We start from the raw sequence: 11,736 nt of genomic DNA, 5'->3' as shown, positions 1-11,736 counted from the left end.
TCACCTGCTGCCAGGTGAGGGCCTGCCTCCTGATTGGCAGACAGCCCTCTGCTGTGGGTAGCCTCTGAGTCAGGGAGCAGAGGGAGAAGCAGGCTCGTCAGCAGGGGCTCCAATGACTCTCAAAGAGCCCACTTCCAAATGTCACCATATCAGGACTTCAGTGCATAGCAGAGGGGTGCCTGGGTCTGACGCGAGGTCCTTTCCTTTGGTTTCCCTGCAGTTCATTTTACCCCCTGATCAGATCACATTCCTTTCCTCTTTTTTTTTTTTTTTTTGTTAATATTTGTTTAGTTGTAGCTGGACACAATACCTTTATTTTATTTGTTTATTTTTATGTGGTGCTGAGGATCAAACCCAGGGCCTTCCACATGCTAGGCAAGCGCTCTACCACTGAGCCTCAGCCTCAGCCTCAGCCCACATTCCACCCTCTTGACAACCTTCCATGGCTACGCAGTACCCTCAGATTGTAGTCCAAATTTTTTCCCTCCAGGGCTTGAAACCCACCGTCTCACTTCTGCCTTCATCTGCAGTCCAGCGTGCACACACACACACACACACACACACACACACACATACATATTAAGTCCTTCAGTACAAAGCTTTTAAACACATAATGAACATCAAATGTTGCAACTATTATTAGTTTGTGTTCAGTAAATATTTATTGAGCTGTCTATTCTATGCCAAGCACTATGAGAGGCTCAGAGATACTGTAGTGAACAAGAAAGATGTGGTCCTATCTTTGAAGGGCTCATTCATTCCCGTTCCCCTGTCCCCAGGCACACAGAGAGACAATGCATGCTCAAGACATCAAGGCATGTTCCTGCAATGGTGTCTGGTGAAGTTCAGGCAGGTACCATGACTGCCCCAAGACCACACACCAAATGTGGGACTTTCCCAAGACCACACAGCAAGTGCTTGAGCACATAACAAGGCCTGAAGCTGATGCAGCTGTCTGGGAGGTGGCAGCTGGCACACACTGCCCAGGGCAGAACCAAGTCTGACTGGGAGGGAGGGCGGGGCTCCCTGCCTTACTGGCTCCTTCCGGAGGGGAAAGGGCGAGTGGCCTCTCTCCAAACACCTCCTCCCCACCTCTAGCTCCTCTAGGCGGGATGGAGCTCCAGCTCCATCCAAGTCAGAGGGACTGATCCTTAGCCGGGGTGGGGGGGGGGGGGGGGTGGAGACTCAAAGAGGAAAAGAGGCCAAGCACAGGGGCACTGTAATCCCAGCAACTCCAAGGCTGGGGGAGAAAAACGCAACTTCAAGACCAGCCTGGGCAACTTAGGGTGAACCTGCCTGAAAGCAAAAAGTAAAAAAGGCTGGGGATGTGGCTTTAGGGGTTATGCGTCCCTGAGTTCAATCCCCAGTACCAAAAAATAAATAAATAATTTAAAAAATAAAAAAGGATGGGAGTGTATGCAGAGTAGCGGGGGGTACCCCCGGGTTCAATTCCCAGGAGCGGGGCGGGTTGGGGAGAATGGAAGGAAACCACGGGATTCCACGAGAAGTGAGGTCTCCTGAGAGATCTGGGACTCCGGTGCCCCTGGGAAGGAGGTGCCCAGGGAGAGAGGCGGGGCTCAAGGAGGGAGCGCGCTGAGATGGGAGGGGGCGAAGGCAGTGGGGTCAGCCAGGAGATGCAGGTTTCTCCACTCCGGTGGGGAGCTTCACGAGAGGGGTGGAGACCCAGAGGAGGCACTGATGAGACGGAGACTCAGTGATGGGTCTTCAGTGAGAGGAGTGGGCAGCTGAGGAGTGATGGGAGCTCGGATGAGGAGTTCGAGGGACCGAAGGAGGAGGGGCCGAGGTCCAGGCAGGCGGTGGGCTCTGCCGGAGGAGCCTGGGGTCTGAGGGAGAAGGGAACTGGGAAGGGTTCAGGGCTTCGGGGAGCTTCCAGCAGCCGCAGTCTGCAGACCCAGCCCCTAGGGCGGGCCGGTGCCCCCCTCCTCTTTCTGCCCCGGTACCGCCCCCCCGCCCCCCGCCCCCAGCCCCGGACTGCGGCGGCGCACGCGCGGACCAGACCCGCTTTGGCTCTGCTCCCCTCCAGCTCCTGTTGGCTCGGCGGAGACTGCTGGTGGATAGGTGAGCTCAGCCCCTGCTCCACTAGCGCCGACCCCTCTCCGGCCGTCTCCCGGGTTCCAGAGAGCCTCACCCTCTACCCGCATCCTCAGCCCGGCCGCGTCTGGCTGGGTAGGACCGACATCTGCGCCCTGGTCTTGAGCTTCGGGAGGTGGGGGTCCCAGGGAAGTATCAGGGGGCAGACAGCAGGAGCTCCATCACGCCCCCACACCCCAGGGTCGGTGGCTGGGCGGAGGCTTCAACGGCCAAGATCGCCCCCCAACCTCCCTCCAAAAACCCATTCCTACTGTGTTCTGCCTCAGTTTCCCTCTAAGGGAAAGGACGCAGCTAATTTCACCCCAGGGAAGGGTGGGCGAGTCCGAAAGAGCGATGCTGGGTGGGGGGCTGATTTCCCCAGCCACCCCTCCAGGAGGGTGCCCCTTCTAACCGCCCGGGCGGCGTAGGGTGCTGAAGTGGGCGGGTCTGGGGGGTCTGGGAAGGGGAACTGAATAGGGCCGTCAAGATGCGACAGATTCCATCCATCTTCAGGCCCTCAGACTTGTCACCTCCGTGTACGTTTCCCTTCCCTCGCCTCCTCCACCGCAGTCTCCCCACCCCCGCCCTCGGCCCACGCAGCCCCCTCCTCTTCCCGCGGCGTTCCCACCAATTCCTCCCCGCAGCTGGCTGGGGACACCTCCCTAGCGGTTCCCATGGCAACCCCCGAGGATCCTCAGCCTCCTTTCCCTCCCAGCCCTCCCTCTGCAGCTAGACCTCCTCCTCCTCCTCCTCCTCGGAAGCCTAAAATGGGAGGGGGAGGGACCAGGCGGAGGGGAGGCACCGTCAAGGTCACCTTCCTTCTCTAGTATCTGCGGGACTGAGGGGTTGTATATATTGGGGGGCGGGGGGAGCGGTGAATTAAAGGGAGGAGCTAACCCAGGCCCGCATTCCTCGATCCCCTCCCCGCCCCCTCACCTGGGGTCTTCAATTAAAGGTCCCTGTTCTGAGGCCCTAACTGCCTCGGGCCCGGTTCCTTCTCCCTACTCCGGCCTCCCTAGCGGGGGCGGGCACCCTGTTGGCCACGCCCTCGCCGAGCCCCGCCCCCTGCCGGATGCCCGCTTTCCATCCAGACTTCTCGCCCTTTCCTTCTTCTGTTGCTTTTCGGCTTTTGGTCTCTGCCATTTCTCATTCTCTGTTACTTTATTTTTTCCCCCTCTTTCTTCACCTGAATTGTAACTGAGGAAGTTTGACAGCCGCGATCTATGGACAGGCAATCTTGGCCGCAAATCCTCGCTCTGTGTGTGACTGCGTGTGTCTATAACGCGTGTGTCCACGTGCGTCTGTGTGGTCGTCTCTGGGCCCGTCTGGGCCTCGGCGTGGTGTCCTGGTGGTTTGTGCGTGTGCAGATTTCTCTGTGCTGTGTGTGTATATGAAAGCGCTGGTGAGTCTCCACGCAGGGACTGGAGGTCACATCTGATTGGAAGTGAGGGGGCCCTGGACTGGTCTACCCGTCGGGACAAGCACCCTGTTTTCTTTGGTTGAAGCTGCTCTGAAGACCCTGGTGGGGGTGGGAGGGCAGGCTCCGGTTTCAGCCTTACCTGTGCGCACACGCGGACAACTTCCAGGAGGCCCTGGGTTCAATTCCCCCGCAAACCAGCCTCGGGCACCTTCCCCTCCTGACACCTGTGTTCCCTTCTGTGAAAAGAGGGTTCTTAAATAGGGTTCTCTGGAAATCAGCAGCCCTTAATCCTAAGAGCCCCTAATCCTGAGGGCCCCGAGTTCCACCTCCTGTGAAGCCGAAACTCCGCGGAAGTTGGAGGCTGTGTAGAGGCAGCCCTGGGAGAAAACTTGTAGCTTGGAGACTCGGGCCCCACTGGACAAGTGCTGGCCATGACAGTTGCCCCTCCGAGGGGCGCCCAAGAGGGGATGAGATTTGGAAGAGGGGGAAATAAGGATCTCTCACTCCAGACACTGAGCCCCAGAAGTTCAGGATGGACGTATTAACAAAGAAATCCTAGTCATAATCATAACGGCTACCTTTTACAGCGCCAGACACGATAACTAAGTGAGACAGGTATCATTGTTAGCCCTATTTTACAAATGAGGAACCCAAGGCTCAGAGAGGTTAAAGCACTTGTCTAAGGTCACACAGTGAGGTAGTGGTGGGTCTGGGGTTGTAGTCCAAGTAGTTGGGCACATGGATGGACACCTGCACTTGCAGGGCCCCAGGCTAAGGGCTTCTGTCATTGGTTCCTTCATAGATATTTAGGGAAACACAAGCTAGGATTCCAGAGGCCCGGCCATGCTGGAGGTGAGGTGTGGAGAGCCGGAGGATGGCTGAGCGCAGCTACTCAGGAGGCTGAGGCAGGAGGATCCCAAGTTCAAGCCCAGCTTGGGTAACTTAGTGAGAGCTTGGCTCAAGATAAAAAATAAAATAAAAAGGGCGGGGGATGTAGCTCAGTGGTAAAGGGCCCCTGGGTCCCATCTCCAGTACAAAAAAAAAAAAAAAGTGGGAGAAGTGTGTGGGATACAAGGTTGAAGAGTAGGAGGGTCACCATGGGCAGCTCCCACTGACCCTGTCTCTGTCAGCTGCCCCTTGCCTGCCCCACAGGGATCCATGATGCTGAGCTGCGGTCGACCTTGCACCTGTGGCCATGGCACCAGTGTGGAGGAAAGCAAGTGGTATGGGGTGCGCTCCTACCTGCACCTCTTCTATGAGGACTGTGCAGGTACTGCCCTCAGTGATGACCCTGAAGGACCACCTGTGCTGTGTCCCCGCCGACCCTGGCCCTCCTTGTGCTGGAAGGTAAGGGAACAGGAGCAACTCCTGTGATTCCTGTGGCTACATGGGGGAGGTGGGATTGGATTTGAGGGTCAGAGAATAGAAGTCAAAGGAACGGTGGAGTAGTTAGGGTCTTGCACATCCAAGCAACAGGAAACCCAAGGGATAGCCAGGACACTGAGGCAGGAGGATCGCACGTGTCAGGCCAGCCTGGGCAACTTAGCACTACCCTGTCACAAAAAACAAAAAGGGCTGGGATGTAGCTCAGTGATAGAGTGCCCCTGAGTTCAGTCCCCATTACTGGGAGGGGGGACCTCAAATAGGTTTGAACAGTAAAGTTTGCTCATTGCTCATTTTGTAGAAGACATCGGAGGTTGGGTGCCTCTGGACAAAGTCTGATGCGGGAGTTCAAACCATCAATCACGTGGAGGATTTTGCATTTTCTCTTAGTCTTTGGGCTCCCAGTGGTGTCCCTCTCTATAGCCCATGAGTTTTTTGCTTTCTCCACATGTCCCCCAAATAACTACTATTGTGCTGGCCTCAGACCTTTAAGGAAAGTCAGAGTCTCCTCTGTATTTCCTTCATAAAAGAAACAGTGAAACCAGACAGAAGTTAAAAATGCAGCTGGGCATGGTGGCCATGCCTGTAATCCCAGAGACTCAGGAGACTGAGGCACAAGGATGGAAAGTTCAAGGTCAGCCTCAGCAATTTAGTGAGGTCCTAAGCAACTTAGAGAGATCCTATCTCTAAATAAAATATAAAAAGTGGTCTGGGGTTGTGGCTCAGTGATAGAGCCCTTACCTAACATGCATGAGACACTGGGTTCCATCCTCAGCACACATAAAATAAAACAAAGATCTATGTCCACCTAAAACTAAAAAATAAATATTTTTTTAAAAGGGGGCGGGGGCTAAGGATGTGGCTCAATGGTTGAGTGCCCCAGGGTTCAATCCATGGTAACAATAACAACAACAACAACAAAGCATTACTGTCAGGTGTAGTGGTACACACCTTTAATCCCAGAGACTCTGGAGGCTGAGGCAGGCGGATTGCAAGTTTGAAGCCAGGCTGGGCCACTTAGCCAATACCCTGTCTCAAAAAAAAAAAAAAAAAAAAAAAGGCTAGGGATGTCACTCAGTGGTTGAATGCTCTTGGGTTCAATTCCAATATAGAAAAAAGATTACCATTTACATTAGTATGGGGAGTGGGGAGAAATAGGAATATAGGTGTAAATATGACAAAGTATGTATAATATGAGGAAAACTACAAAACCTTATGAAAAATATCAAAGAACTGGCCAGCCATGGTGATAAGTGTGTGTAATTCCAGAGACTTTGGAGGCTGAGGCAGGAGGATCACAAATTTGAAGCCAGCCTCTGCAACTTAGTGAGACCCTGTCTCAAAATAAAAAATAGAAAAAGGGCTGGGGATTTAATTTAGCAAAACACCCCTGGGTTTAATTTCCTCTCTCTCTCTCTCTCTCTCTCACACACACACACACACACACACACACACACCATGGAAGAACTAATAAGCATCCTGATTGTTTTCCCTGAGTAAAGGAGGTTTAAGATGAGGTCTGAGGATGCATAGGTGTTAACCTAACAGAGAGACAGGGCAGAAAGGACAAGGGGATAAAAGGGGACCTGAATAATGATGGAGGGGACTCAGGGTTGGTCAGAGAAAATCACTGCTAGCTGGGAGTTGGGAAGGCGATTGATCTGAGGCCTCAAGATTCCAAAGGAGCTGCTCCTGACCCTCAGAGCCCAGCAGGTATGTTCTGTGATTCTGACTCTTGAGGTTGGATCATGGAATTACTATTAAATCCAGGGGAGACAAGACGATCCTCCGGCTGGTGGCCCCCGGGGACCCTGACTGTCTCCTGGTCTGTCTGCCTCTCCAGATCAGCCTGTCCTCAGGGACTCTGCTACTGCTGCTGGGGGTGGCGGCCCTGACCACTGGCTACGCAGTGCCCCCCAAGCTGGAGAGCATCAGCGATGGTAAGTTCCCATCGTTGGATCAGCGGGCAGCAGACTACAACCAGGCCCTGGGCACCTGCCGCCTGGCTGGCACAGCACTGTGTGTGGCCGCCGGGGTCCTGCTGGCCATCTGCCTCTTCTGGGCCATGACGGGTTGGCTGAGCCAGGACACCAAGGCAGAGCCCTTGGACACCGAAGCTGACCACCACGTGGAAGTCTTCAGGGACGAGCCAGAGCCCCGGCTGTCCCCCATCTTCCGTGATGCCAGCGGTCAGTCGTGGTTCTCGACACCCACCAGCCCCTTTGGGCAGTCTTCTGTGCAGACCATCCAGCCCAAGCGGGACTCTTGAGCTGCCCGCATGGAAGCTCAGGGAGGAGCAGACCCTTCATCCTCCCCAGTGCACCTCGCCTTCCCAGGCTCCCAACGTCCCCTTTCAGCAGGGCCCCTCTATCCAAGCCCCCAGAAGGCCTAGCTCCAGGTCACCTGGAGCTCAGATCCCACACTCCTTCCCCAGGAGACGGGTCCCAACTCATCCAGATGCCACCCCTTCTCAGACCTCCCAGACGACCCCCACCCCTCCTTCCCAAGACCCTTCAGGGGCGGAGAACCTTGCCCTCAGCCTGTCCCTGCTCTTTCCTCTCCGTGGCCGGGGCTAGCCGCTTGTGCTTTCAGACCATCAACACCGACTAAGGCCAAGGGACGGGGAGGGGCGTCCTCCTGGCCAGGATGCTTCAGAAGGCGTCCAGGTTGCTGGCTTGGATTGCCTTCCAGAATGAAGGACACCTTGTCTTCACTCACATTTTGGCATCAGAGCCCCATAGTCCACCCCCACTTCACAGAAGAGGTGGCTGTGGGAGGCAGAGAGGTGATCTGTCAAGCAGAACCAGCCTTTTCAGACTTGGGCCAGCTGTGGGCCAGCTGTGGTTCTGCAGCTGGAGCAGAGTCTCACACCATTCTGGTTCCCAGGATAGTGGACAGGTTTGGCCCAGAGCGACTAGCCAGCGGCCTGATGGTTCTAGATGGCTCCGAAATTACTTTGGACATGGATTTAAATGCCCCTCATAGTCCGCCCCCTAGACCCCAATGCCTACTGGCTCTCGCCCTGACCTTGACCCTGATAGCAAATGTCCCTCCCTGGAGGCACAGCCCCTCCCTCCTACAGGATCCTCAGCCAGAGGCGTCATCTCCTTTCTCTGCCACTAGGGGGAGCGCCGAGACCGCTGGAGGACGTCCTCCGCCCCTAGTCTCCGCGGCCCGGAAGGCTTCCAGGGAGGGTCCCCAGCCTCCGCCCCGTCCTGCACCCCTTCCATCTCACCTTCCCCTTCAATAAACAGCTGGGATGGACACTGACTTCGCTTCTTTTCTCCGGGATCACCGGGTCGTGGGGGATCAGGAGCGCCTACTGTGTGCGGGAGCTCAAGTCCACTACTCCTCTTGCTCCTCAGCATAAAATTGGAGAAAGGGGTCGTTTTCTTCCTTTTCCAGGTACAGTCACCAGTGGTCAGAGGGATGAAATTGGGCCTTCCCAAGGGAGATTTAAATGCTAGGCTGGAACCTCGGCGACTACGGAGGCTGAGGCAGGAGGATGAAGTTCACGGGCAGCTTCAGCAACTTAGGGCTGGGCGTAGCTCAGTGGCCCAGAGCCTCCGGTTCAATCCCCAGCACCCCCACCCCCACCCCCACCCTGCAGTAAGGAAGCTAGCCCTGGCCCATCCCTGGAGGGTAGAGCTCCCGGCCCTGAGGAGGAAGGAAATTTGTCATCCCCAAGGGGGACGCGGGGGAGGGGCCCTGGGCACTGCCGCCTGGCGGGCACAGCACTCTGTGGAGGGGGGCTGGAGCCCAAGGGGGGTTGTCTCCGGGGCTGTAAGACCCACTGAGCGGGAGGCCCCGCCCAGGGCCCAGGCCCTGTTGTCAGCGCTCTCCAGAATCACCTGACCCTGGCAACAACAGGTGACGGTGACCTGTTGTTCCCAAACTGGGCTCCTAAATTCCAGGCCCGTGTTCCCAGCCCCAACCACCTGGAGGCTGAATTCCAGCTCAGTCCTCCCCAACCAGCCTACACCCCCCACCCCTGCCTGCCCAGTCCCAGCTCCAGCCTTCGGGCCTCCACCCAACCCCCCCCCCCCATCTTCCTTTGCTTCCTCACACCCTGAACCAAAGCCTCCGCAGGTCGTCAGCCGACCTTGGACACCCTGCGCCACCCCTCCCCTGAGCTGCGCCCTCAGCTCCCCAGCTCAGCCACCTGGCCCCTCGCACACGGATGGCCCCCAGCTTCTCCGTGGCCTCGGGATTCGGGATTCCACCTTTTACACACCCACATGCCCTCACATGCCCTCCCCACGTCTAATCCCCAGAGCAGCCTGACGCGTCTGGGTAGGACTTAAATTAGGGCAGATTCCTCCCCCGGGTCCCAGCCCTCCCCGTCCTCCTCTCCAGCCACTTGAGCCCCCTGTTGCTCCAACTTCAGGCCCTGTGAAGGGGGCGGGGGGGGGGGGATGCCTGCTGGCATGCTTCTCACCAGTTGGCCACTGTCAAGGCCTGGCCTCCCTCAACACTCTGCTCAAAGGTCACCCTCTCTTTTTTTTTTTTTTTTTAAGAGAGTGAGAGAGAATTTTAATATTTATTTTTTAGTTATCGGCAGACACAACATCTTTGTTTGTACGTGGTGCTGAGAATCGAACCCCGGCCGCACGCATGCCAGGCTAGTGCGCTACCACTTGAGCCACATCCCCAGCCCAAAGGTCACCCTCTCAATAAGCAGCCTATCTGACAATGTGGCTATGTCCCCATTTCCCCCTTCCCTGTGCACACTGGCTATTGGCTTTTATTTTTTTATAGCTTTTATCATTGTTCATTACCTGTCTACCCGGTCCACAGGAGCTCTGCAAGCACAAGACGCTCCACTGCCTCCCTTCCTGACTCAGCTCCACAGCCTCAAACGCTCAGTAGATGCTCAAAGCAATTTGTTGGGGACAAACAAATTGCATTGAGCAGGGGCTTGAACCCAGGGCACTTTACCACTGAGTTACATCCCCAGCCCTTTTTATTTATATGCTGGGGATTGAACCCAGGGCCCTATGCATAGGAGCAAGCACTCTACCAACTGAATTATATCCCCAGTCCCCTTTTTATTTCTTATTTCGAGATAGCATCTTGCCAAGTTGCCCCAGGCTTGCCTTGAACTTGTAATCCTCTTGCCTCAGCCTCTGGAGTAGCTGGAATTACTGGCATGCCCCACTGCGCCCAGCCTCAGGACAATTTTGTTTAATAAATCAGCCCAAGTTTTGTAGATGAGGACATTAAAGCTCAGAGACATTGTGCAATTTGCTCAGGGAAGTACAGCTCATAAGGGGCAGATCTGGGATTCAGAGTATACAGTTGGTGTCACACTATACTGTCCCTTGGTTTGAAGGTCTAAAAACATATCCAGATATTTTCTGTCAGGTGAAACAGAGTCAACAGTGTGAAATGTTTGTTTTTGTTGTTTTTTTTTTTGGGGGGGGGTTGTTTTGTTTTGTTTTTGGGTACTGAGGAAAGAAAGAAAGATGTGAGGACATTGCATATGCACAAAATTTCTTTTTTTTTTTTTAAAGAGAGAGAATTTTTTAATATTTATTTCTTAGTTTTTCAGTGGGCACAACATCTTTATTTATTTTTATGTGGTGCTGAGGATCGAACCCAGCGCCCCGCGCATGCCAGGTGAGCGCATTACCGCTTGAGCCACATCCCCAGCCCGCACAAAATTTCTATTGATCTTTTAATTTGTTTATTTAGATGCTGGGAATTGAACACAGGGCCTTGTGCATGCTAGGTAAATGCTCTACCACTCAACTACACCCCTAGCCCCTCACCCTTTTGCTTTTTTGTTGATATAAGAATTTTTTAGTTGTAGATGGAAAATTTTCTTTCTTTCTTTTCTTTTTTTCTTTTTCTTTCTTTCTTTTTTTTTTTTTTTTTTGGTGTTGAGGATTGAGCCCAGGGGCACTTAACCACTGAGTCACATCCCCAGCCCTATTTTGTATTTTATTAGAGACAGGGTCTCACTGAGTTGCTTAGCACCTCACTTTTGCTGAGGCTGGCTTTGAACTCCTGATCCTCCTGCTTCAGCCTCCTGAGTCACTGGGATTACAGGCCTGCACCACCATACCCAGCCCATTTTTCATTTTGAATCTTGTGAATTTTTTTTTTTTAAATAATTAACTTCAAAATTTTAAATAATACAACTAATTAAATACATTTAATACATGAGGGAGAAGAGAGAAATCTTCCTAATAAAAGTGTTCCAATTAATAAATGTAGAATTTAGAGAAATAGGAAAATCATCATTAGAAAACCATTCTACCAAGAAATGACAAAATAAATAGGTAATGCTTTAGGGTGAAATGATATATTTGCATAGCCTCAAAGTATTGAATCCTCAGTACAAAAAAAATAACAATAGTAAAAAATTGTGTGTGTGTGTGTGTGTGTGTGTGGTTTTGTTTTATTTTTTGAGGAGACTTGAACCCAGAAGTGCTTTCCCACTGAGCCACATCCCTCAACCCGTTTTAATTTTTATTTTGAGACAGGGTCTTGCAAAATTGCTTTGGGCCTTCTAAATTGCTGAGCCTGGCCTCAAACTTAAAATCCTCCTGCCTCAGCCTCCTGAGCTACAGGGATCACAGGCCTGTGCCACCACCCTCAGCTAATAATAGTAAAAATTTAAAATGCAATTGCTCTGTACATGGCGGAATAGCAGAGGGATCAAGAGTACCCCCCCACACACCAAAATGTGGAAAAAATAAAGAATGGACCAAAAACAAATGAACCCCAAAATGGCTTCCCAGAGACAGTTTCCAGAATGTGGCTTGCATTTCAATCCCCTCTGTCAGTACTCGATGGAACAAATAGGCAGAAAATCATGGAGGACGTGGAAGATTCCA

The 11,736-nt window shown here is 53.3% G+C and overlaps 1 protein-coding gene across 2 annotated transcripts; it reads left to right on the top strand.

The window, feature by feature from the left end:
* The first annotated feature begins 4,669 nt into the window (after positions 1 to 4,669).
* Positions 4,670 to 7,163, top strand: Nrsn2 (neurensin 2). 2 transcript variants are annotated; one of them, XM_076849014.1, is made up of 3 exons: positions 4,670 to 4,858; positions 6,738 to 6,832; positions 6,965 to 7,163. In XM_076849014.1, exons 1-3 carry the CDS (start codon positions 4,670 to 4,672, stop codon positions 7,161 to 7,163), a joined length of 483 nt encoding a protein of 160 aa, XP_076705129.1. The 2 variants fall into 2 exon arrangements, with proteins under 2 accessions (XP_076705129.1, XP_076705128.1); XM_076849013.1 differs by having other exon boundaries at positions 6,738 to 7,163.
* The last annotated feature ends 4,573 nt before the right edge of the window (positions 7,164 to 11,736 follow it).

Source organism: Callospermophilus lateralis, chromosome 3 (genome assembly GCF_048772815.1).
Source record: "Callospermophilus lateralis isolate mCalLat2 chromosome 3, mCalLat2.hap1, whole genome shotgun sequence".
In the NCBI taxonomy this organism is placed as follows: Eukaryota; Metazoa; Chordata; class Mammalia; order Rodentia; family Sciuridae; genus Callospermophilus; species Callospermophilus lateralis.
Note: the sequence above shows the minus strand (reverse complement) of the source record. Positions and strands in the feature narration are given on the sequence as shown.

Coding starts and splice junctions, on each gene's coding strand:
- Nrsn2 (XM_076849013.1), top strand. CDS start 4,670: ATGATGCTGAGCTGCGGTCGACCTTGCACCTGTGGCCATGGCACCAGT. Junction 4,859..6,737: donor GGCCCTCCTTGTGCTGGAAG/GTAAGGGAACAG, acceptor CTGCCTCTCCAG/ATCAGCCTGTCCTCAGGGAC.